At 39.0% G+C, this 26989-nt stretch overlaps 1 protein-coding gene across 17 annotated transcripts in view; it reads right to left on the reverse strand.

The window, feature by feature from the left end:
* ARHGAP12 (Rho GTPase activating protein 12) overlaps positions 1-26989 on the reverse strand; it is a 135835-nt gene that overhangs the window by 97388 nt on the left and 11458 nt on the right. For all 17 annotated transcript variants that reach the window (XM_063637343.1, XM_063637349.1, XM_063637346.1 and 14 more), the window contains exons 2-3: positions 14192-14230; positions 11869-12623 (exon numbers count right to left, since the gene is read on the reverse strand). In XM_063637343.1, the coding sequence (XP_063493413.1) occupies positions 11869-12552 (684 nt within the window). In that variant the 5' untranslated portion in view covers positions 12553-12623; positions 14192-14230. The remainder of the gene's footprint in view (positions 1-11868; positions 12624-14191; positions 14231-26989) is intronic.

The following is a 26989-nucleotide window of genomic DNA, read 5'->3' on the forward strand; positions in this document are numbered from 1 at the left end:
CAGCACACCAACGTGGCCCATGTATACAAATAAAATAATGGATGTGATCCAGGACATCATTAAACTTTTTTTACTTTGAAAAAAAAAAAGCTAGTATATAACAAATGTAAACATTTCTAGATTTATGGTCATCATCATAAAAACTCATTATTGCATTTTTAAAATAATATGATTCTAAGCTTTATAGATTTCTGGCCTTCTTCCTAAATGTCAGGTTGTCAGTTATCACTTTTCCTTCTGGCATCGTGTCAGCCTCATAGAGAAAAGTCTTATCATTTCTACTCCCCAGTTTCAGATCATACTTTCTAATGATAGGGACCTGGGAAACTTGATACTCAAGGTTGGTAAGACACACATATTAAAGGAACATCAATGTAATTATGAGGGGGAAAAAAGGACTTCAGCAAAGTATATGGTTCTTAATAAACGATATAAAAACAGCTCATAAAATCAGTGACTGAGTTAGGCAAGGTGGCAAGATACAAGATAAACATGAAAATCAAGTGTAGAACTTCCTATTTTAGCTCAGACATGTAACAAGCTTGGAAGTCATCATTCTCATCCTAACATCAAGATAAAAGCTGAACAAACTGAAAATAATTATTTCTTGGACCCATTACAGAACCAAAGTCACACGTCAAACCACTACCCCAAAATTTGGAGAGCAAGGCAAATTCAGAGTCACACAGATCTATTTCCCTGGAACAGAAACCCTGGAGCTATAAACTGGAAGGAACAGTTAAATGGTCATTTCAATGAATTGCTGGAGGCTAAGTGTGGACTAGGATGAGAATGAGTAACTTCTAGGAGTGGCAGTCTTGAAAGAAAGACCTTATACTTTTGTGGGGTTTACTTCCAAAAACACCACCAGCTTCCTACAGTAAAGAGCCAAGAAGATACTCCCATGGAAAAAATAACTAGTATGAAATAAGCCCAAGTCATTCATCATAACAAAGACTTACTTCCTAGACTTACAAAGACTTAAAAGGGTTTACCAGAGCCTTATCTGACCTGAGGAAAGGGCACTTCCCAGACTCCACATCCCTGGTCTTGCCTAAGGGAAAGGGTAAACTAAGAGACACTTGTGAAATTCACAGCTCATGACACATACACACTAAAAGGCTAAGATTTAATCCTAACAGAACACTATCCCCTTCCCCACACTTTACCACCACTCCAACAGGCCTCCAGTACATTAACAGTGAACTGAGGGGCACAGGGTGGGAGTTGGGTGGGTGGGGGGCGCCTACCTTAAGTAGATACTAAGGAAAAGCTCTTAGAGACTAAAACACTGATGTCTGAAAAATTTAAAGCCTCTGGTACCTACAACTACAGCGAACATTAAAGGCAATCCAGTTTCTACCCAGATTAACCCAATACCCCACTTCAGTTCCTATCACCTGATACAGGATGTCTGGCTCTCAACCAAAAATTGCAAGGTATGCCAAAAGGCAAGAAAAAAACAGTATGAAGAAACAAAGCAAGCAACAGAATCAAACTCAGCTATGGCACAGACGGAACTATTAGACGGCAAACTGAAAATATCTACTATTAGGCTGGGTGTAGTGGCTCACTCCTGTAATCCCAGCACTCTGGGAGGCCAAGGCAGGCAGATCGCTTGCGCCCAGGAGTTTGAGGCCAGCGTGGGCAACAAGGTAAAATCCCATCTCTACAAAAAAAATACAAAAACTAGCCAGGCTTGAGGGCATGAGCCTGCTGTCCCAGCTACTTGAGAGGCTGAGGTGGGAAGATCGCTTGAACCCAGGAGGTCAAGGCTGCAGTGAGCCATGATCGCACCACTGCACTCCTGGGCAAGAGAGCAAACCTTGTCTCAACAACTACAGAATGGGAGATGGGAGAAAATATTTGCAAATCATACAGTTGGTAAGTGACCTCTACCTAAACTATATAACGAATTCTTACAACTCAGTAATAAGGCAACACGACTTAAAAATGTGCCAAGAATTTGAATAAACATGTCTCCAAGGAAAATATATAAATAGCAAATGAACATATGAAAAGATGCTCAACGTTATTAATCATGAGGCAAATGCAAATTAAAACCACAATCAGACACTTCCTACTCACTAGAATAACCATAAGCAAAAAGCCAGATAATAAAAAGTATTGACAAGGATGTGGAAAAATTGGAACCCTAATGCATTGCTGGTGGGATGGTCCTGACCTCCTGACCTCGTGATCTGCCCACCTTGTCCTCCCAAAGTGCTGGGCCTACAGGGGTGAGCACCACACCTGGCCCAATTACATTTTTATATGCAGTCATATGCTGAATAACAACGTTTCAGTAATGGTGGACCACATATACAAACGTGGTCCCATAAGATTATAATACTGTATTTTTGCTGTACCTTTTCTATGTTTAGATACACAAATACTTAGCACTGTGTTATAATTGCCTACAGTATTCAGGACAGTCACATGCTGTACAGGTTTGTAGCCTGGGAGCAATGGGCTACACCACCTAGCCTGGGTGTGCAGGAGGATAGACCATCTAGGTTTGTGTAAGTACACTCTGTGATGCTCCCACAACAATAAAATTGTGTAACAACAACAAACAAAAGAAACACGTCCACAGGCGTTTATAGCAGAATTATTCATACTAGCCAAAAAAGGTGGCAACAATCAAAATGCTCCAAAAGTGGCAGATGGATAAACAATAGAATATTATTCCACCACGAAAAGGAATGCAGTACTGATACATGCTACATACAACATGGCTGAACACTGAAAACATTTAGTCAAGTGCAAGAAAGCAGTCACAAAAGGCCACATAAATATGATTCCACTAAAATAAAAGGTCTAGAATTAGAAAATCTATGGAGATAGAGAATAGATTAATGGTTGCTTGGTGCTGAGGACCATAGACGACAGTAGGGTGATAGCTAAAGGGTACAGAATACTACAAAACTCTAATGAACGTTATCGAAAACAGTCTAAATAAAAGAAGACATAGTCCTTGTCCATGGATTACAAGACTACAGTGTTAAGATGTCAATTCTTTCCAGTTTGATCTGTAGATTCAATCCAATTCCAATCAAAATCCCAACAAACTATTTTGTAGATATGGACAAAGTGAAATTTAAACCTTACATGGAAAAGCAAAAGACTTAGAATAGCCAACACAATACTGAAGTACAACCAAGTAGGAAGACACATATTAGTTACTTTCAACACTTACTATAAAGCTACATTAATCCAGACAGCATGGTATTAGCAAAAGAATGACACAGAGATCAATGGAACAGAATAAAAAGTTCAGAAACATACCCACAAAAATATAGTCACTTGATCTTTGACAAAAGAACGAAGTCAATTCCATGGAGAAAGAAAATTCTTTTTCAACAAATGGTGGTGAAACAATTAGATGGATATATGCGAAGAAAATGAACCTAAAGACCTTACACCTTTCACAAAAAATTAACTAAAAATGGATCACAGGCCTATATTTAAGGCGAGAAACTAAAAATTCTAGAAGTGAAACATAAAATCTAGGTGACTTTTGGTTTGGCAATGAGTTTTTAGATACAACAGTAAAAATATGATCCATGACAGAAATAACTGTTTAGTTTTATACTTTATTAAAATTGAAAACTTTTGCTCTACAAAAGTTACTGTTAAGAGAATGAAAAGACCAGCTGCAGACTGGAAGTATTTGTAAAACATATATCTGATTAAGGAATTTACATTCAAAATATACAAGGAACTCTTAAAACTCATCAATAAGAAAACAACCCAATTAAAAACTGACAAAAGACCTGAATAGGCACTTCACCAAAGAAGATATAAAGATGGCAAATAATAAGCATATGAAAAGATGCTCAACATTATTTGTAATTAGGAAATACAAACTAAAACAATGAGATATTTTACATGTATTAGAATGGGTGAAATCCAAAAAACTAGTAATACCAAATGCTGGTGAATATGTGGTACAACTCTCATCCATTGCTGATGGGAATACAAAATAGAAAAACCACTTAGAAAGACAGTTTGACAGTTCCTTAAGCTAAACAGTCATATCATACTAAACAGAGTTAAACATACCATATATCATGTTCTTAAGGATTTACCCATCTGATTTGAATCTGCTCATGAATGTTCATTGCAGTTTTATTAATAACCAACAAAAACTGGAAGCGACCAAGACATCACTCAATAGATAAATAGATAAACTGTGATAGAGCCATACAATTAGATTATACAGCAATAAAAAGAAATGAGCTATCAGGCCATGAGAAGGCATGGATGAATCTTAAATACACACTCCTAAGTGAAAGAAGCCAACCTGAAAAGGCTACCTACTGTGTAATTCCAATTAAAAGACATTCTAGAATAGACAAAACTACAATGAGGGTCAATAGATGAGTGGTTGCCAGAAGTGTGAGGGAAGGAAGGTGAAACACAGAGGATGTTAAGGTAGTAATTACATCCTGTATGGTGCTGTAATTGTGGATACCCAATATTGTGCATTTGTTAAAACCCATTTAAGTTTACCACACAAAGAATGAACCCCAACGTATGCAAGTTTTTTTTTTTAAATGTAGGCATTTGAGGTGGGTTGGGAATTCCAGGACAGAATGCAGACTATGACAAAACAACCTACCTTTATTAAAAATGTATGAAACTGGGCCGGGATCAGCAGCTCAAGCTTGTAATCCCAGCACTTTGAGAGGCTGAGGTGGGCGGATCACTTGAGGTCAGGAGATTGACACTGGCCTTGGCCAACATGGCAAAACCCCGTCTCTACTAAAAATACAAAAAATTAGCTGGGCATGGTGGTGTGCCTGTAATCCCAGCTACTCAGGAGGCTAAGGCGGGAGAATTGCTTGAACCTGGGAGGCAGAGACTACAGTGAGCCAAGATTGCACCACTGCACTCCAGCCTGGGTGACAGCAAGAATCCGTCTCAAAAAAAAAAGAAAAAGAAACTGGTTGGACTCAGTGGTTCATGCCTGGAATCCCAGCACTTCAGGAGACAGAGGCGGGAGGATCACTTGAGGTCAGGAATTTGAGACCAGCCTGGCCAACATGGTGAAACCCCATCTCTACTAAAAATACAAAAAAATTAGCTGGGAATGGTGGTGGATGCCTGGTCCTAGCTACTCGGGAGGCTGAGGCAGGAGGATCACCTGAGCCTGGGAGGTGGAAGGTTGCAGTGAGGCGAGATCACATCACTGTACTCCAGGCTTGGGTGACAGAGCAAAAACCTGGTCTCAAAAAAAAAAGTTTGAAACTACCTCCTTAAACCAGGATGAAGGAAAAGGTGCTAATCTCAAAACCTTTGAAAATGTGTAGAATCTGTAAAACTAAAGTTACTATATTCTAGTACTATAAATACTTTATTCTAGTTGATAAAGTCATAGTCCACAGAGGTACAAGCTAACAATTCCGATGCTCTTGTATGCGCATACCAGAGGCTCTAGGGAAGAATTCCCTCTTTCCTTCTTCCAGCTTCTGGTGGCTGCTGGCATTCCTTGGCTTGTGGTGACATCACTCCTATCTTGAAGGCCAGCATCTTCAAATCTGTTTCTTCTTCACATAGCCTTCTCTGTGTGCAGTGCCCTCTACCTCTCTCTTATAAAGACATTTGTGATTACATGGAGGGTTTAGGATAATCTCGTCAAGTTCCTTAACTTAATCACAACTGCAAAAACCTCTTTCCCAAATAAGGTAACATTCACAGGTTCCAGGGATTAGGATCTATTATTATCTTTGGTAAGTATTATTCAGCCTACCACAATAGCTAAAACAATTCTGAAAAAGAAGAATAAAGTGAGAGGAATCAGTTTATCTGATTTCGAGACTTATTGTATAGCTGTGGTAAATAAGACTGCATGGTATTAAAGAAAGGACATACATGAATGAAACAGAATAGAGGACCCAGAAATAGACCCACACAAAGGAGCCCAAATTATTTTTAACCAAGGTAGAAGACAATTTATTGGAGGAAAGACAGCCTTTTCAACAAATGGTACTATAACAGTTAGATATCCATAGGCAAAAAAAAAAAAAAAAAAAAAAAGAATCTTGATCTAAGGCTCACACCTTATATAAAATAATATTAAACTCATGGCCAGGCACAGTGACTCATGCCTATAAAATCCCAACACACTGGGAGGCTGAGGCAAGAGTATCACTTGAGGCCAGGGGTTCAACACTAGCCTGGGCAACACAGTGAAACTCCATCTCTACAAAAAAATTATAAACTAGCTGGGCATGGTGGCACATGCCTGTAGTCGCAACTACTCATGAGGCTGAGAAGATCACTTGAGCTCAGTGGTTCAAGGTTATAATGAGCTACAATCGTGCCACTGTACTCCAGCCTAGGTGACAGACTAAGACCCCATCTCAAAAAAAAAAAAAATTAAACTCAAAATGGATCACAAATTCAAACATAAAATGTGAAACTATAAACTTAAAAAAAAAATAAAGCATTCAGGATCTAAGGCTTCTGTGATGGTTAACTGTATGTGTCAAATGGGCTGGGCCACAGTACCCAGATATTTCCATTATTCTGAAAGTTTCTGTGACGGTGTTTTTGCATGAAATTAACACTTTTAAATGTGGACTGAGAGTAAAGCAGACTGCCCCCCAGAATGTGAGTGGGCCTCATCCAATCAAATGAAGGCCTGAATAGAACAACAGACTGACCTACCTCAAGCAAAAAGAAATTCGGCCACCAGACAGCCTATCAATTTGAAGTGCAACATCAGCTCTTCCCTGAGTCTCTAGCCTGCCAGTCCACCCTGCAAATTCTGGACTTCATGCATCACTTAACAACAGGGATATTTTCTGAGAAATGTAACAGTCAATTTCATCTTTGACTTTCACAGAGTGTTCTTACACAAAACGAGATGGTATAGCCTACTACACACCTAAGTTAGATGGTATAGCCTATTGTTCCTAGGCTACAAACTTGTACAACGTATTATTGTACTGAATACTGTAGGCAACTGAAACAAAATGGTAAGTATTTGTGTATCTAAACATAGAAATGAACAGTAAGAATACAGTATTATTATCTTCTGGTACCATCGTCATACATGCAGTCCATCATTGACTGAAATGTCATTATGCGGTGCATGACTGTATACACATACACATATACAACCTTGTCAGTTCTATTTCTCTGGAGAAGCCTAATATAGCTAGAGTTGTTATACTTGATATAAAAGCATGATCTATAAAAGGGAAAACGGATAAACTGGAGTTCAACAAAGTTAAAACTAGTTCTTGGACTTAACACAAAACCATGATTCCACACAAGCAAAAACCAGTAAACAAGACTTCATCAAAGTTAAAAACTTGTGCTCTGCAAGGACACTATCAAGAGGATGAAAAGGCAAGCTACATGGTGGGAGAAAATATCTGCAAACCATATATTTGGCAAATGGCTAGTATCTATACTATGTAAAAAAAAAACTCTCAAAATTCAACAGTAAAAAAACCAAACAATCCAATTTGAAAATGGGCAAAAGACATGCAGAAACATTTCAATGAAGAGGATATATCAATGGCAAATAAACACATGAAAACATATTCAACATCAGTAACCATTAGAGAAATGCACATCAACATCAAAATGAGATATCATTGCCCACCTATCAGAATGACTAAAATAAAAAAATAGTGACAACACCAAATGCTGGTGAGCACGCAGAGGAACCGGATTACTCATACACTGCTGGTGGGAATTTAAAATGATACAGTCACTCTGTAAAAACACTTGGGACTATTTTCTAAAAACTAACCATGCAACTACTTTATGAACAGCAATTATACTTGTAGGTATTTATCCCAAAGAAATGAAAAGTTATATTCACATAAAAACCTGTACAGAAATGTTTATAGCAGCTTTGTTTGCAACAGCCAAAAACTGGAAACAACCTAAATATTCTTTTATGGATAAATGGTTAGATAAACTATGGTACATCTATACCATAGAATACTACTCAGCAACAAAAAGAACAAACTATTGATAACACACAGCAGCCTGGGTCAATCTACAGAGTTATACTGAATGAAAGGCCAATCCCCAAAGGTATGATTCCATTTATATAAAATTCTTCAAATGACAAAAGTGTAGCAATGGAAAACAGATGAGTGGTGATCGGGGTTAAGGAGGGTTAAGGTGGGAGGGAATTGGTTATGGCTGTAAAGGGCAACATACAGGATTCCTGTGGTGATGGAAATGCTCAGCATATTAACTGTACCAATATGAAACCCCTGATGGTGAAATTACAGTATAGTTTTGCAAGATGCTACCACTAAAGGTAACTGGATAGAGGGTACAAGAGACCTGTCCAAATTATTATTATTATTTTGAGACAGGGTCTCACTCTGTTTCCCAAGCTGGAGGTGCAATCTCGGGTCACTGCAACCTCTGCCTCCTGGGCTCAAATGATCCTCCCACCTCGGCCTCCCAAGTAGCTGGGACTATAGAAACATGCCAATACACCCAACTAATTTTTGTATTTTTTGTGGAGACCGGGTTTCGCCATGTTTCTCAATTTAGTCTCGAACTCCTGGGCCCAGGTGATCCTCCCACCTCGGCCTCTCAAAAGTGCTGGGATTACAAGCATGTGCCACCACACCCGGCCTCCAAATTATTTCTTACAACTGCTTATGAATCTACAATTCTCTCAAAATGAAAAGTTTAATTAAAGAAGACTGATCAGTAGTGATATAAGTCAGGAAAATGAAAACCTCCTAAGAAAGACATAGGAGCTGAGGGTGTGATACTGACAAGGAAGGGGCTCGAGACCGGTTACAGAGTGTATACATAAGTAAAAATTCATCAAGCCATACACTGAAAATTAGTAATGTTTACACTCTTGCTATGTTTGAATAAAAAATTATTTAAATTTGGCATCTGATTATTAAACTTGTTGGCTGTGATAACTGTATAAATTATATATAAAATTTTGTGGGGTTTTTTGGTTCTTGTTTTTTAGAGACGAGATCTCACTATGTCACTCAGGCTGGTCTCAAACTCCTGGTCTCAAGTGATCCTCCCACCACAGCCTCCTGCATAGCTGGGACGACAGGCGCACGCTAAAATTCTTTTAACTGCCTTGTAAATGTATCAACAATGAAACCATGAGTATCTCTAGCAAAACAGTTTGGGTGGTGTGGTGGAGCCAGAAACCACACCGGAGAGGTTATCAAGTGAGTGGGAAATGAGGAAGTGCAGAAAAGCAAATACATATCAGTCTTTCCAGGGGTCACCAATAAAGGTAAAGGAAGATAAAAGATGCTCAGAGGGGAAGGCGGAGTTGAAGAAGAGCTTTACTAAGATGAGAAAAACATGAGCAAATGTAAATGCTGAAAACACTTGACAAACAACAAGTCTAAAGCCATATGAGCACAATACTATAATCTTTGGCATAAGGTATGTGAAATGTGGGAAGAGTGAATATGAGGAGAATGCTCTTTGATTGCACAGGAAACACTTGCATTGTACTGGGGGAAAAGAGGACTGTTGATACGGGTGTATTTATAGATCTGATGGTGGAAATAATAACAGAAATAACAACAATAATAATAATGGCAGCTGTATTTTATGGCATACTTATTGTTATAGCCAGTCCCCAAGGAGGCTCCTCAATGATCCTCAAATCCTGATATGCACACCCCTGTGTAGTCTCCTCCCACACAGAACAAGGCTGAACTGCACAATCAATAGGATATGACAGTGGGCAATTTCAAAGATGAGGACTAAAGGACAATGCAGTGTCTACCACGTTCTCTCTGCTCCATCTGAAGAAGACTAGAAACAACACACAAGCAGCCATGAAGAGGCCCAACTAGCCCCACATGAGTGAACCATCTTCAGAAGCAGCCCCTCCAGCCCCAGCCTTCATTAGGACTGCAACCTCAGGAGACACCCCTAGCCTTCGGAATCACCTAACTAAGCTACTTCTGATTCAGTGACTCACAGGAACCAAGTGGTAATGTTTACTATTTTAAGCCACTCGAATTGGGGGTAGTTTATTAAACATCGATAGATACATAATGCATTTATTATGTGCCTCAAGAACCCTGTGACCCCCATTTTTAAATGAAGAAACTAAAACACACAGAGGTTCAGCAATTTTCCTCAATTATCACACAGATGGCAAGTGATATAGAACCAGATTCCAATCTAAAGCCAGTACTATTAACCATGTGCTCCCCAAAACTGAAGTCGTTTCCATCCCATGGCTTTCATATTTGCTGTAAAGTGGAAGGCAAGGTTATCTTCTCATGAGAGCAGGGGAAAATAAGTGAATCAGAGAACTAAGGAAAATGGAGAAGGTCTGAAACAGCTGCCATGGAGAGTTAGGAAGAGGGCTGGCTGGAGAAATCTAATAGGATTTCCAGACAGTGTTAAGGCCCCAGGAGAAGTTAGGAGCCATGGAACTCCAGGGCAGTGAACTTAAGATGACTGTAATGAAAAAAACATAGGATTGCGTGCGTACATAAATATAAAATGTAATTTGAAGTGTGAAATTGTGGTGATGGCTGGATGGAATCCTGTGTCTTTCCTAAGGCCCATTAGTTCCCTGAGGAGCTAAATATAGAAAAATTCCAGGAAAGACTATATATTCTATGTCAGAGTATCACATAAAGACTGAACAAAAACTCACTAAGACACACGATGATAAACTGACAGAGCTACTTCACATAGCTTCCTTGATCTCAAACACTAGAAGTTTTTCTAAAGTCTTCCCTTTTTCTTATTTCCATTCCAAAATGTCACAAGAAAAATTACAACCTACAGAAAGAATATACTTCCATGACAATCAGACCACACCTAAGGGCACACCTCACAATTATTCACAGACTTGATGAATAATCTTACAACAGAGCTTCAGGCCAAAAACTCATTAATTTTTAAATTCACTTAAAGTTAGACTTAATACAATCAAGTTTCAATTTCATGTATGTACTTTTAAAATGTCGTCACTTCACTTGAGAAATAAAATGGCATAGATCTAATCTCAAAAGAAAGGTTTGAAACGGAAAAAAAAAAAAGCCAGGTACAGTGGCACACACCTGTAATCCCAGCTCTCTGGGAGGCCAAGGCAGAAGGATCACTTGAGCCCAAGAAGTGACCAGTCTGGGCAACACAGTGAGACTCTGTCTCTAAAAAAAAAAAAAAATTGTTTTTAATTAGCTGGGTGTGGTGGCACACACCTGTAGTACCAGCTACTGGGGAAGTTGAGGTGAGAAGATCACTTGAGCCCAGGAGGTGAAGGCTGCAGTGAGCCATGACTGTTCCACTGTATTACAGCCTGGGTGACAGAGCAAGATCTTGTCTTAAAAAAAAAAAAAAACAAAAAAAAAACAGGAATACAGAAAAATTTTTTCAGGCTAATACTCAGTGAAATCAAGTGTGGATACTTAGACACTTAAGACAAAAGTTAGCAGTTAATATTCCAATGACATCTTTCCTCAAATAACCATTATTACCTGAAGACCTCTTGGAAACAAGTCAAAATGGGTACAGGTAAAAAAGAGTAAAAATTTTTTCTATTAGAAGAAATATCATCACTGAGTAAATTAAGTAAATCCCCTCTGCCTTATACATAATCAATAGAGAAAAGGGAAAAAAAAGTTTCCTCACTTAAAGTAGATCTAGTCCTGTCATGGTATAAGAATAATTATGAAAACCAAAAAGTGACCCTTTATGAACTCCACAAGTTATTTCACATATTTTCTAGATCTCTAAATCAGGATAGAACCCATGTACTCTGAAAATACAAAGCAAAACAAGTCTTAACTCTTACAAATATTTCAATTAAAACTATAACTAATATTTTCACTAGGGTGGTACAGTGTTTCCTCATTCTATTTTTAATCTTACCCTTATCTGTTCAGTGGAGCTGCTGCTAAGTTCATCACCAGATTCAGAATCTTGATGTATTCTTTCAGAGCCTTCTCCTGCGGAATCACAAGATTGTTCCTGGGAGAAGCTAGTTTTCTCTACATCCAAGAACTCTGGACCGGGAAAATGACCAAATGAGCGTGTCCTATTCTGGCTGGAAACTTTAGGAGAATGTGAGTCATTGTTAAACTTTCCGTTATTATGGGTCAGGTCCAGGCTTAGGTTGACAGTCTGACCTGGATTATAACTGGGTCCAAAATTCTGATTGGCATCACGAATAAGACCTGTTCCCTGAACAGACGACGATGGCTTTCCGAAACTTGAAAGCTCAGGCAATTTGTTCACATTTTCTGTTGATCTCTGAAGATGCAAACTCTGCATTATTTTCGTGGAGTTATTTGGCAGACCAGCTACCTGCTTAACAGGTGGCATTAGAGCTTTGCGCGTGACCTCCTTCACATACTGGGCTGGCACATAAAACGCTTTGGAGCTTTCATCTGGCTTGACTTGCCACCAGTCATCATTGGTCTTTTTCACCAAGATGTACCGCTCCCCTTGTTTTATCACAATCTTTCTGTCCTTTGCTTCATATTCATAATCATATTCCACCTCAATATACACTTGTCCTGGAATAATCTTCCCACTTCTGTCAGCCATTTTCATTCAATAATATTCACCTCTCAAAAAGGATGCTATACCACATTATGGCTTTATGGCTTGTTGGATGAATATAGCTGTTTTATTTAAATGGAGAAAGAGAATGAAGAAAAAAGTTAATGCAATCTGGATTTGGTATTTACTCACAAGCATCACACAGTATAGGCCATTTAAAGAATGTTACTTCAAATCTCAAACTCTGAAAAACAAACATGTGTCTACTATCATATGCACTGCCACATTAAAAACACTTTCATTCTAATTGTAATCTACATTTTTCAGTCACTTATGACTAAAACAAAAGCCAATAACTAGAACAGTAAATATACACTAACCAGGTAGACACAAGAGTTGAGAAGAACTTTCCTTCCTTTCATTACTCCCTCAAACCTCCTTCACCTTCTTAGAAAGGCTCACTAATAACTAATATGCATTTACTTTCATTTCTATACCAATTCCAAAATATTTTAGTACCTCCTAGAACACGGCATTATGGGTTTAAATGATCACCGCATCCTCATATCACTACAGCATGCGCCAGTTCCCACCTGTTTGGGGATGAATTGTGTTCCCCCCAAAAGATAGTTCAAGTCCTAACCCCAGGATCTGTGAACGTGACTTTATTTATAACAAAGGTCTTTGCAGATGTAATCAAGTTAAGACAAGGTCATATTTGATTAGGGTGGGCCCCAAAATCCAATGACTGGTGCCTTTATAAGGAGAGGGAGATTAAGGGCACAGTGGCTTACACCTATAATCCCAACACTTTGGGAGGCTGAGGCAGGTGGATTGCTTGAGCCCAGGAATTTGAGAGCAGCCTGACCAACATGGCAAAATCCTGCCTCTACAAGAATTACAAAAATTAGCTGGGTGTGGTGGCATGCACCTGTAGTCCCAGCTACTTGGGAAGCTGAGTTGGAAGGATCTCTTGAGCCCAGGAGTCTGAAGTTGTGGTGGACCAAGATCACGCCACTGCACTCCAGAACCTGGGTGACAGAGTGAGACTTTGTCTCAAAATAAAAAGAAAAAAAGGAGAAGGAGATTTACAGAGAGGAAAGCTACAGAGGGAGAAGACCATCTGAAGAGACAGGCAGAAACTGGAGTGGAGTGAAGCAGCTAAAAGCCAAGGAATACCAAGGACTGCTGGCAACCACCAGAAGCCAGGCAGGAGTGAGGAAGGAAGGATTCTCCCCTGGAGCCTTTCGAGGGAGCACGGCCCTCCCAAAACTGATTTTGGACTTCTAGCCTCCAGACCAGTGAGAGAATAAAAGTAACTGTCTGCTGTTTAAGCACCCCAGTTTGTAGTATTTGTTACAGCAGCCCTAGGAAACTAATACATTCAACCCAATGCTCAACGATCCTAAGGCAAACTGAGATTTACCAAAAATGTGTAAACCCAAGGTTCCATAACAACCTACTAATTTTCTATAGCAAACAAGTACTGAGCATATTATTATACACTACAGGTGTAGTAACCATCATTCTCCTGAGGATAACAATCTTCTCTATGACAGGTAACACCTATAAGGCCAGGTGGTAAGTCAATTAGTCACTGATACAATTTTAGTAACTGAAATTTACTTTCTACACAAAATACTTGACTAACAAATTTAATACAATACATTTTCAAAAAGTAAAAAATTACCTTAAAACAAGGAGATCTACACCAGTATCACATTTAAACCTGTAAAAAAATAAATAAGTTCATTAACTCAAACCAAGATCGCTGAAGACTAAGAATATAATGTTGCTTACATTTTTAAAAGCAAAACTTTTTTTGTAACAGCTATAAGGAATCAGGAAAGTTTTATACATCAAGATTGTGGTCAGCACTGCCCTCCAAACACATGCAAACACAACCACCAACAGCCACTGAGGCTGGCTTTACCACTGCCCTCTCCCACTGCACCTCCACACTATCTCAACTTCATTTTGTCCCTTATTTTTAATTATGACAAGCATCTTTCTAAACTTCTGATTATACAAGAAACAACTCCTCTATTATAAAACTGTTAGGACGAAATAACTGTTTTTCAAGTTTATGTATTGAATGGGTAAAGAGAATAAAAACATATGTTAAAAGTTATTAGGTGTCCTAACACATTTATCCCACGATTACTTCCTAATTATTTTATTTACTTTTTTATCTTATTTATTTTTTGAGACAGTCTCTGTTGCCCAGGCTGGAGTACAGTGGCACAATCTTGGCTCACTGCAGGCTCCACCTCCCAGGTTGAAGCAATTCTCCTGCCTCAGCCTCCCAAGCAGCTGGGATTACAGGCATGAGCCACCATGCCCAGCTAATTTTTGCATTTTTATTAGAGATAGGGTTTCGCCATGTTGGCCAGGCTGGTCTCGAACTCCCGACCTCAGATGATCCGCCTGCCTCAGCCTCCCAAAGTGGGGGGATTATAGGCAAGAGCCACCGCACCTGGCTATTTATTTTTGAGACACAGTCTCATTCTGTCACGGAGGCTGGAGTGCAGCTGCACAGTTTGGATCACTGCAACCTCCACCTCCTGGGCTCAAGCAATTTTCCCACCTCAGATTCCTGAGTAGCAGGAACTGCAGTTGCACACCACCACACCCTGCTAATTTTTGTATTTTTTTAGAGATGAGGTTCCACCATGTTGCCCAGGTTGGTCTTAAACTCCTGGGCTCAAGTGATCCACCCACCTCTGCCTCTCAAAGTGCTGGGATTGCAGGCGCGACCACACCCAGCCTACTTACTAATCGTAAAAAGGATAAAATACCTTAACAATGGAGAGATGTGGTGGCATAAGCTTAACCAAATGATCAAACTTAAGAGCACTAATGAGACCTGACAAGATATGCCTCCTATGTGATGCAATAAAACATACACAATGTCACCTACGTTATATCCTTGTCAAAAGCATGTTTCACCTTAAGCAATTATTAGAAAACAATCAAACAAATCCAGAATGTGAGACATTCTATTAGACAACAGACCTGAACTCTTCAAAAAAGTACTCTCAAGGGAGGGGCATTCTTCTAGATTAAAAAAGACTATTGATACATAATAACCAAATCTACTTGGTGGCCCAATAAATACCTCAAAGTTATCATACCCAAAATGTATTCCCATCTCTACCCTACCCGAGCTCTGCCAAATATGCTCACCCCATGGTCTCTCCCATCACAGTAAACAGGAATTCTGACCTTTCAGACACTCAGTCGTTACTTTCATGCATTACCAGAACACTAGTCACTATGTGCTTTGATCATTTACCTACACAAATTTTTCACAACTTTTCAAAATTTTACCCTGAAATGCTTATCCTTAGGTGATTTTTTTTCCAGGAAAGTAATAAAATAACTTAAGAAATATCTTTGAAGATACAGAGATGAGCGAGTGAATATGCAGCTACTTTTCAAAAGGTTACAGCAGCTCAGACATACTATAGTTAGACATTTATCCCTAAGAATGGAGAAAAGAAGGATGAAGAATAACAAGTGAGCTGTATGGTTTCACACTAGTGAGAGAGGAATTGTGGGGCTGGGGACAACAATGAGTTAAAGGCCAGTCCACGTTCAATCTCTTTCACTGCCAGGCTTTATGACTACACCTTCCCCAGTGACTACAAAGATAAGTATGAAGGAGGAGTTAGGGAGAAAGATAAGGAAGTCGGTTTCACTATGTTCAACATGAGACATCCAATCTAGAGTTTTAGTTAAAGGCAATGAGAAGTAGGAGGGCAAAGGAGATGGATAAGTGGTTAAAAGGTATCTCTATAGAAAAGGTGGTTAGATACCAAGGCAGGTAAAATGAGCAAGAGTGGACACAATGGGATAAAATGTAAGAGCTGAGATAGATTTCCAGTCAATACCAGGGTGAAGGGTGGGGAAACAGGTTGGGAAGCTCCAAGAGAAACTGTTAAAATTATAAACATGCAGAAAGCCATATAGCAGGAACTACATGTTACAATCCAAGGTCTAGGAAGAGCCACATAAAAATGAAAGAAAAAAACTTATTATAAATTATTATTCAGAAACAATGAAAATATTAACCCCTTGTTAGACGTATAGTTTACAAATATTTTCTCCCATTATATAGGTCGTCTCTTCATTCTGTTGACTCTTTCCCTTGCCACGCAGAAGCATCTCAGTTTGATATAATCCCATGTGTCGGCAGTACACTGAGCTCCACAGAAACAACGCCAGGGCAAGTGTGAGCCAGAAAGGCATTGAGCAACTCTATGCCTTGCTGAGGAAAAATAACTGAACATGGGCAAAGATCCGAAGAAGAGGCAAAATGTCATCATACACATTACTTGTGCAAACTTGCCAGGAGGAGCACAAGAAGCAGCACCCAGATGCTTCAGTCAGCTTCTAAGGGTCTTTCTAAGAAGCGCTCAAAGAGGTGGAAAACCACGTTTGCTAAAGAGAAGGGAAAATGTGAAGACAGGCAAAGGCAAACCTGACCCATTATGAAAGAGAAATGAAAACCTACATCCCTCCTAAAGGGAAAACAAAATAGAAGTTCAAGGATCCCAATACACCCAAGGGGCCTCCTTTGTTTGGCCTTTTTCTTGTTCTGTTCTGAGTATGGGCCAAAAAATCAAAGGTAAACATCCTGGCCTATCCACTGGATATACTGAAAAGAAACTGGGAGAGCTGCAGATGACAAGCAACCTTATGGAAAGATGGCTGTGAAGCTGAAGGAAAAATACAAAAAGGATATTGCTGCATACCAAGCTAAAGGAAAGCCTGATGCTGCAAAAAAAAAAAACAGGAGTCACCAAGGCTGAAAAACAAAAGCAACAAAAAGAAAGATGAGGAAAATGAACAGAATGAGGAAGAGGAGGAAAATAAAGATAAGCATGAAGATGATGACAAATCAGTTGGTTCTAGCAGGGTTTTTTTTTTTTTGAAGAAAGAAATGAAATGTAAGGCTGTATAAGATTTGTTTTCGAACTGTACAGTGTCTTTTTTTGTACAGTTAATACACTACCAAACATGTCTTTAGATAGCCCTGTCCTGGTGGTATTTTCAATAGCCACTAACTTTCTTGGTATAGTATGGAGGTTGTAAAATGGCATGGAAATTTAAAGGTACTTCGTGCACAGCACAAATCAGTTACTTACAGAGATGGTAGTTTCTTCATCTTCAGTTGTCTCTATGCAGTTTACATGAAATAATTGTTCTGTTAACTAAACTAAATACCACTCTGTAATTGCAAAAACAAAAGCTGCAGTTGTTTGTTAAAATTCTGAATGCTTCTAATACAATTTTTTATTAAGAAAATAATAATAATGCCATTTGCTATTTTTGCTTTCGTTGCCTATGCTTTAGAGGTCATATCCAAAAGTCCTTGCCCAGACTAATGTCATGAAGCATTTCCCCTATGTTTTCTTTCTATAGTAGGTTCATAGTTTCAGGTTTTATATTTAATTCTCTAATTAAATATAAAATGACTGCTTTATATGGTGAGAGATAATCTAGCTTCATTCCTCTGCATGTCGCTATACGTCTGACAAGGGGCTAACATCCAAAAAGGAAAAGGAATCAAATAACTCAATAGCAAAAAAAATAATAATAATCCAATTTAACAATGGGCAAAAGCCCCAAATAAATGTTCTTCAAAAGAAGACACACAAACAGCCAATAGGTGTAAGAAAAAAATGCTCAACATCACTATCAGGGAAATGCAAATCAAACCCACAATGAGAAAGCACCTCACCCCAGTTAGAATGGCTATTATCAAAAAGGCAAAATATAAGCTGGTGAGAATGTGGAGAAAGGGGAACCTTTATATACTGCTGGTGTTAATGAAAATTAGTACAGCCATAATGGAAAACAATATGGAAGTTCCTCAAAACATTAAAAATGGAACTACTATATGATCCACCAATTCCACTACTGGGCATATATTCTAAGGAAATGAAATCAGTATGTGAAGAGATATCTGCACTCCCATGTTTACTGCAGCAGTATTCGAAATAGGCAAGATATAGAATTAACCTAACTGTCCATTAAAGGATAAACGTATATATACATACACACACACAGGATACTACTCAGGCATAAAAAAGAAGGCAGTCTTGCCATTTCCAACAACATGAATGAACCCAGTGGACATTATGTTAAATGAAATAAGCTAGGCACAGAAAGACAAACACCACATGGTCTCACTCATATGTGGAATCTAAAAAAATTGATCTCATAGAAGCTGAGGCCGGGTGCAGTGGCTCATGCCTGTAATCCCAGCACTTTGGGAGACCGGGGCGGGCGGATCACCTGAGGTTGGGAGTTCGAGACCAGCCTGACTAACATGGAGAAACTCCGTCTCTAGTAAAAATACAAAATTAGCCAGGCATGGTGGTGCATGCCTGTAATCTCAGCTACTTGGGAGGCTGAGGCAGGAGAATTGCTTGAACCTGGGAGGTGGAGGTTGTGGTGGGCCAAGATAGCGTCATTGCACTCCAGCCTGGGCAACAACGGTGAAACTCCGTCTCAAAAAAAAAAGAAGTAGTTGAGAGTAAAATGGTGGTAACCAGAGGCTAAGGGCCTAGGGGAGAAATGCTGAGATGTTGGTCAAAGGACATATAATTATAGTCAAATAGGAGGAATACATTTCAAGAGATCTATTGTACAGCAAGGTGACTACAGTAAATGACAATATACTATATTCTTGAAAACTGTAAAGAGAGTGGATGTGTGCTCTCACCATAAAAATGATAACTATGTGAGGTAATGCATTTGTAAATTAGCTAAATTTAGCCATTCCACTATGCATATATACTTCAAAACATTATATTGTACATAATAAAAAACATACAGTGTTATCAATTTTTTAAAAATGTGCTGAGAATGTGGAAATGGAATCATGAAATAATTTACGTTTAAAAAAATGAAACAAGCTTCACAGAAAGGACAAAAATCAGGTAAATTCTCTGAAAAAAATAATAAAAATGATTATGGGGTAGCACTAAAAATTTAGATCTAGGTAAAATATCTACAAATGTGTGAATAATTTATGCTACTTTTACTTAAAAACATAAGCTGTATTAAAACAAAGGTTTACAGTTTTAATTTTGGGCTGTTTCTTCCTCTGTTCCCCAGACCTGTAGATTCTGTTTTTTAGAGAAAGTTGAACGCTGTTTATCCTGTCACTATAAAGTATTTTGGTTAAAAGTTTGCTCAATCAAATACAACGCTGTCCAAACACAACGCTCTTGGAACTGAAATGTATTCTATACTATACCCATCACCACACACCTCCATCCATATTCATCCCACACACTTACAACTACTAAGTACCCAACTCCCAGTATATACAAGGTCTGCATATCTACTGCGTGCTACACCCCGATGCTGCTCTTAGCAATCTCAAAAATGCCCATACAAGCTTTTCATGCCTCTTACCAGTCTTCTTCCTCCTCCCTTTTTCCACATTTCAACAACCACCCCCCCACACACACACGACACACAAGCCTGCTTATATATTTTACTTCTCTGCCCCCAAGTCAGATTCAAATTTCCTATCACGCTATTTTATAATCTAAAAGCCTCCTCCTTTCTATCTGCCAATTTTTAAAATTTTCTTCTCATTTAAACTACCAAGAAGCCTACCAAAACTTAAACAGTTCAGCAAATGTTGTCTTCCTCCCCCAGGACATCCATATTAACCAACCAATCTGTTTAAGAGGTATATCAAAAAAAGTAAACAGGCAAACAAAACGTTAAAGAAACACGTTTTTTTTTTTTGGAGATGGAGTCTCCCTCTGTCACCCAGGCTGGAGTGCAGTGGCGCCATCTCGGCTCACTGCAATCTCCACCTCCCAGGTTCAAGCGATTCTCCTGCCTCAGCCTCCCAAGCAGCTGGGACTACAGGTGCCCGCCACCACACCTGGCTAATTTTTGTAGTTTTTAGTAGAGATGGGGTTTCACCATGTTGGCCAGGCTGGTCTGGAATTCCTGACCTTGTGATCCGTCTGCCTCGGCCTCCCAAAGTGCTGGGATTACTGGTGTGAGCCACCACGCCCAGCCGAAACATAATGTATCTTAATTAATGAGCTTACAATTTAAGTCCAATCCAGATATGTATAACCTAGTTAGCAATGCTAATATTGTGAACTATAAAATGTTAATATAGCTTCAAACATACAAAATATTAAGAAACTTTACCAGTTTAAGCACTGAACTTGGCATCAAATCCTCCAAGTATTTTTTAAAGTACTTGTTTAAAATTAATAATCCCAGGCCGGGAGCGGTGGCTCACACCTGTAATCCCAGCACTTTGGGAGGCTGAGGCTGGCAGATCATGAGGTCAGTGGATCGAGACCATGCTGGCTAACACGGTGAAACCCCATCTCTACTAAAAATACAAAAAATTAGCCAGGCGTGGTGTCGGGAGCCTGTAGTCCCAGCTACTCGGGAGGCTGAGGCAGGAGAATGGCGTGAACCCGGGAGATGAAGCTTGCAGTGAGCCGAGATCGCGCCACTGCACTCCAGCCTGGGCGACAGAACAAGACTCTGTCTCAAAAAAAAAAAAAAAAAAAAAAATTAATAATCCCTAACCAGGCCCCTACTACAGAAATCAATTAATCTTAATGAGCACAACAAAAAAGTAAAGAATAATTCCAGTATTAAGTTCCAGCAGAAGAAACCATTCCATCAAATACTTCTGTTAGTTGTACGCTTAACAAAAATCATAGGCCATTATTAGGCACTTCAGGTTTTTTCCTTAATAAAAATGATCCCTGCTTTATTAAAAAAAAAAAAAAAAAAACAGACTGGGCACGCAGGCTCACGCCTTTGGGAGGCTAATGTGGGAGGATCATTTGAGGCCAGGAGTTTGAGACCAGCCTGGGCAACATAGTAAGACCATGTCTCTACAAAAAATGTTTAAAATAAGAAAAAACAGATGCAGAATATAAGACATTTCTCATTTGAATTTAGGTAGGCTATCAAAGAAGAGAAGTATAATGATTTACATTATAAACCATTCTGGCCATAAAGAAATAGCAAAAACAGAAACAGCAAAAAGGATATAGGAAATAATCGGGCTGGGTGTGGTGGCTCACACCTGTAATCTCAACACTTTGGGAGGTCGAGGCCGGTGGATCACTTGAGGCCAGGAGTCCAAGACCAGCCTGGCCAACATAGTGAAACCCTGTCTCTACTAAAAATACAAAAAAAATAAAATAAAATAAGCTGGGCATAGTGGCACACACCTGTAATCCCAGCTACTCAGGAGGCTGAGGCACGAGAATCCCTTGAACCTGGGAGGCGGAGGTTGCAATGAGCCACTGCACTCCAGCCTAGGCAACAGAGCGATAGAGCAAGACTCTGCCTCAAAAAAAAAAAAAAAAAGTAAATAATCGGATAACTGGAAAGCAGGCAGAAATACAATCAAGTGTAAACTGGTAAAGTAAATTCAAAACCAAAATTTAAATCTGAAACAAAAATTAGGAAACAACACCGGAAGCATCTGAGGAAGCAAGCAAGTTTTAACTAAAATGACATCTGCATTGGGTATTTTTAAAAGATTTGTGCCATGAAGCCTTAGAAATAGGGTGGACTTAATGACTTTTTCTTGATTGTCATAGAAATGTAGAGAATGTTATAAGAATGTAGAGTATGTTATAAAAATTATAAAATGATTGTTATAAGAATTTAGAAAATATTCCATTACAGGCCAGGCATGGTGGCTCACACCTATAATCCCAGCACTTTGGGAGGCCAAAGCAAGAGGACTGCTTGAGGACAGGAGTTTAAGACTAGCCTGGGAAACATAGGAACACACTTCCTCTACTTAAAATTAAAAAAAAAAAGAAAAAACAAAACAAAACAAAAAACTCCCGTATCATTACCCAAAATCTACTCAATATTAAAAAATAATTTTTTAAATATAAAAAAAAGAAAGAAAATATTCCAATTCAAAAAGGAAGAAATATGACCTTTGGTTTGGAATGAGTTTTTCGATACTCCGAATTCACGATCCTTCAAAGAAAAAATTAAAGTTAACAACTTGTGCTCTGTGAAAGACACTGTTAAAAGAATGAAAACACAAAGAGAAATTATTTGCAAAATACAAGTCTGATTACAGACTTGTATGCAAACTATACAAATAATTCTAAAAATTCAATAAGAACAACTATGTTTTTAAAATGAGCTAAAGATCTGAACAGATACCTCACCAAAAAAAAAATTATATATATATATATACACACACACACACACACACAGAGAGAGATGGCAAACAAGCACTTTAAAAAACTGCTCAACATCATATCGTTATGGAACTGCAAATTAAAACTACAATGAGATACCACTGCACACCTATTAGAATGGCTAAAATCCAAAAACTAACAATACCAAATACTGGCAAGGATGTAAAACAGGAATTCTCCTTCTTTGCTGGTGGTAATGCAAAATGATACAGCCACCATGGAAGACAGTTTAGCAGTTTGTTACAAAGTTAAACATGCCCTTACCATAGGATCTAGCTATCACATTCCTAGGTATTTACCCAAATGAGAGGAAATCTTATGTCCACAAAAAGTCCCGCATGTAAATGTGTATAGTAGCTTTATTCATAATTGCCCCAAACAGGAAACAACCAAGATGTCCTTCAACAGGAGAAAGGATAAACGAACCATGAGACATCCATGCAATGGACTATTATTCAGTGATAAAAGAAAACGAGGGCTGGGTGCAGTGGCTCATGCCTGTAATTCTAGCACTTGGGGGCCCGAGGCAGGTGGCTCACTTGAGTCCAGGAGTTCAAGACCTGCCTGGACAAAAAAGAAAGACCCTAGCTCTACAAAAAAAGTAGAAAAAATATTAGCCAGGAACCTATGGCCCAGCTACTTGGGAGGCTGAGGTGGGAGGATAAATTGATCCCCAGAGGTCGAGGCTGCAGTGAGTCATAATCGTATCACCACACTCTAGCCTGGACAACAGAGCAAGACCCTGTATTTAAAAAAAAAGAAAAAGAAAAGAAAACAAAAAAAAATTAGTTATCAAACCATGAAAATATATATTTTAAATACATGTTGCTAATGAAAGAAAGCCAGTATGAAAAAGCCACATACAGAATGATTTCAATTTATGGCATTCCGGAAGTCAAAACCATAGACAGTGATTGCCTGCAGTAGGAGAAGGGGACACAGAATTCCACAGGTGAAGCACAGATGATGCTTTTAAGTCAAACCTATTTTGTATACAGTAATACTATAATGGTAGATATATGACATTATGCGTTTGTCAAAACCCATTGGTCTTTGCAATGAAAAGTCTGAACTTTAAAGTATGCAAATTTAAAAATATCATTGGGCAGGGGCAAGATCCCAGGATGGAAAGCAGATGTGACAAGAATCTAACAGTATTACAAATACATGAAATGACCTCACTGAACACAGTGGGGGGAAAATGCTGACATAAGTTACTTTGGAAATCATGGAAGTCTCTAAGAATACGAGCAGAAGGGGCTGGGGGTGGTTATACCCATAATCCCAGCACTTTGGGAGGCCAAGGCAGGAGGATCACTTAAGACCAGGAGTTTGAGACCAGCCTGGGCAACACAGTAAGGCTGTGTCTCTACCAAAAATTTAAAGATAAATAATTTTTTTTATTTGCAAAAGGAAAAACAGGCAAAGGGAACAGCACAAAAGTTGATAAAGTTCTTTCCCTAGGGGTTCAAGTTAAATATCTTGATACTGCTATACATTTATACTGGAATAAAACAATTAAGTAACTGACGGTGGATAGCAGGTATCAGGTTTCTCAATGTTGGAGTGAAAATTTACAGATAAGCAAGAGAAGGAGACTAGAATGATCCAATGGATTAGACTTGGAAACATTAGTAGGAACTCATTTTTAGTTTACCACACATAGATAAGTGGTCATATATAGAAATATTACAGATGTGTATATACACTGCTTGGTATTATACACACACACATTCCCTGGCTGTCAATAAAAATGACAAGCTAGCAGCAACAAACACACCTAGCACTCAGCTGTGGCTTCTTGCATCATTCTCCCAATAAAAGGACCAGAGGTCTTCGGAGAAATGGCTGATTCCAGGAAAGGGGCAAGAAATATGCAAGATGGGCAGGTACAAGGCATCTTGCAGTGCCACAATGACTTTCCCACAAACTAGATTTTAAGTACTTGATTTAAATGCTTATTACTAGGCAATTGTGTTCTGAACCTAAAACTCAAGTTAAAATTAATGCCATGCATATCTAGCTCATATTCATAACAACATCTTACATTATGTCATCCGATGTTTAAATAATTTAAACTTACAAATATATTTCTTTTGTTCTTTACCTTTGAACACTGTGTTTACAGCAAATCACAATGCCTGTTTTTCTCATCAAAACATAAATTACAATTATTTTAAAAGTATTAGGGTTCTCCATTATTGAATGGTTTTACATCTTCAAATATTCAAGCTTTTTTTTTTTTTTTGGAGAGGCAGGATCCCGCTCTGTCAATAAGGCCGAAGTGCAGTGGTGCCATCACAGCTCACTGTAGCCTCAATCTCCTTGCCTCAGGCAATCCTCCAGCTCAGTCTCCTGAGTAGCTAGGACCACAGGTGCATGCCACCACGCCCAGTTAAATTTCTAATTTTTTTGGAGAGACAGGGTGTCAGTATTTTGCCAAGGCTGGTCTGGAACTCCTGGCCTCAAGCAATGCTCCCACCTCAGCCACCCAAAGTGCTGGAATTAAAGGCATGAGCCACTGTGCCCAGCCTCAAACTTATTTTTAAATGATCTCTTATACATGGAGATGTAAATGCTGACTCAGATATACAGCAAAGCAGAAAGTGAGGAACCTGTTGTATTTTTTTTTTTAATTCACCAGCATGGGCAACATAGTGAGACCCTATCTTTACAAAAAAATTTAATAAAAAATTAGCTGGACATGGTGGTGCATGCTTGTAGTCCTTAGGAGACTGAGGTGAGAGGATCACTCAAGCCCAGGAGTTCGATAGAGGCTGCAGTGAGCTGTTCATGCATTCCAACCCAGATGACATAATAAGACCCTGTCTCAAAAAAAAAAAAAAAAAAAAAAAATCACAAACTCAACACTTTGTATTAAACAGCCCTGAACAAGCCCTTTCTGATCAAAAAAAATACCAAAGATTAAGCTGTGTTTTCATCCCTTCACATCTACTTGCACACACTAAGAGAGTGTTAACATAACAATGAAAGATACCAAGAAGACAGCCTATACAATAAAAAACCCATAATTAGTTTAAAAAAAATCTAAGGAACAAAAAAAAACATTTTTCTTGAGCCAACAGGTTAACAGCCTTTTCCCTTCAGATTCTATTATTTCATCAAAAGCACCCTATGTCCAAAATAGTTCCACATTATAAGCCTTTAAAACTATCCTTCTAGCCAGGCATGGTGGCTCATACCTGTAATCACAGCACTTTGGGAGGGTGAGGCGGGTGGATCACCTGAGGTCACGAGTTCGAGACCAGCCTGGCCAACACGGTGAAACCCCATCTCAACTAAAAATACAAATATTAGCCGGGCGTGGTGGTACATGCCTGTAATCCTAGCTACTTGGGAAGCTGAGGCAGGAGGATCACTTGAACCTGGGAGATGGAGGTTGCAGCGAGCCAAGATCGTGCCACTGCAGCCTGGGCAACAAGAACGAAACTCCATCTCAAAAAAAAAAAAAAAAAATCCTTCTATGACAATCATTCTGTGTCTACATTTTTAAGCTTTCTCTTTACTCCCTTCCAACTGCACTCCAATCAATGCCTTCTTCCTTCTGCACCCCTCAACGCCACAAAGTCCTATATTTTAATTTCTTAATAAGAATTTTCTACAATAATCCATTTTTAAAAGAAGAAGAAATAAATTAACCTTCTTTTTTTTTTTTTTTTTTTGAGACGGAGTCTTGCTCTGTCCCCCAGGCTAGAGCGCAATGGCACAATTTCGGCTCACTGCAGCCTCCGCCTCCTGAGTTCAATCTCCTGCCTCAGCCTCCTGAGTACCTGGGATTACAGGCGTCCGCCATGGTGCCAGGCTAATTTTTGTATTTTTAGTAGAGACGGGGTTTCACCATGTTGGCCAGGCTGGTCTCGAACTCCTGACCTTGTGATCCACCCACCTTGGCCTCTGAAAGTGCTAGGACCACAGGCATGAGCCACTGCGCCCGGCCAAAAATTAACGTTTTTATAGTTCACATAATTTTTATCTTGCCTCTGGGACATCTCGTCTACTTGATCATGTAGTAACATCACCTCGATTTTCCTTGGGGAAGGCATGCACACCCATAGTCTTAGTCCATGTAGTTACATAAGTTACATAATAAGAAATCAGGCAGGGTGCAGTGGCTCATGCCTGTAATCCCAGCACTTTGGGAGGCTAAGAATGGTGGATCACCTGAGGTCAGGAGTTTGAGACCAACCTGGCCAACACAGTGAAACCTCGTCTCTACTAAAAACATA

Source organism: Symphalangus syndactylus, chromosome 4, assembly GCF_028878055.3.
Source record: "Symphalangus syndactylus isolate Jambi chromosome 4, NHGRI_mSymSyn1-v2.1_pri, whole genome shotgun sequence".
Lineage (NCBI taxonomy): Eukaryota > Metazoa > Chordata > Mammalia > Primates > Hylobatidae > Symphalangus > Symphalangus syndactylus.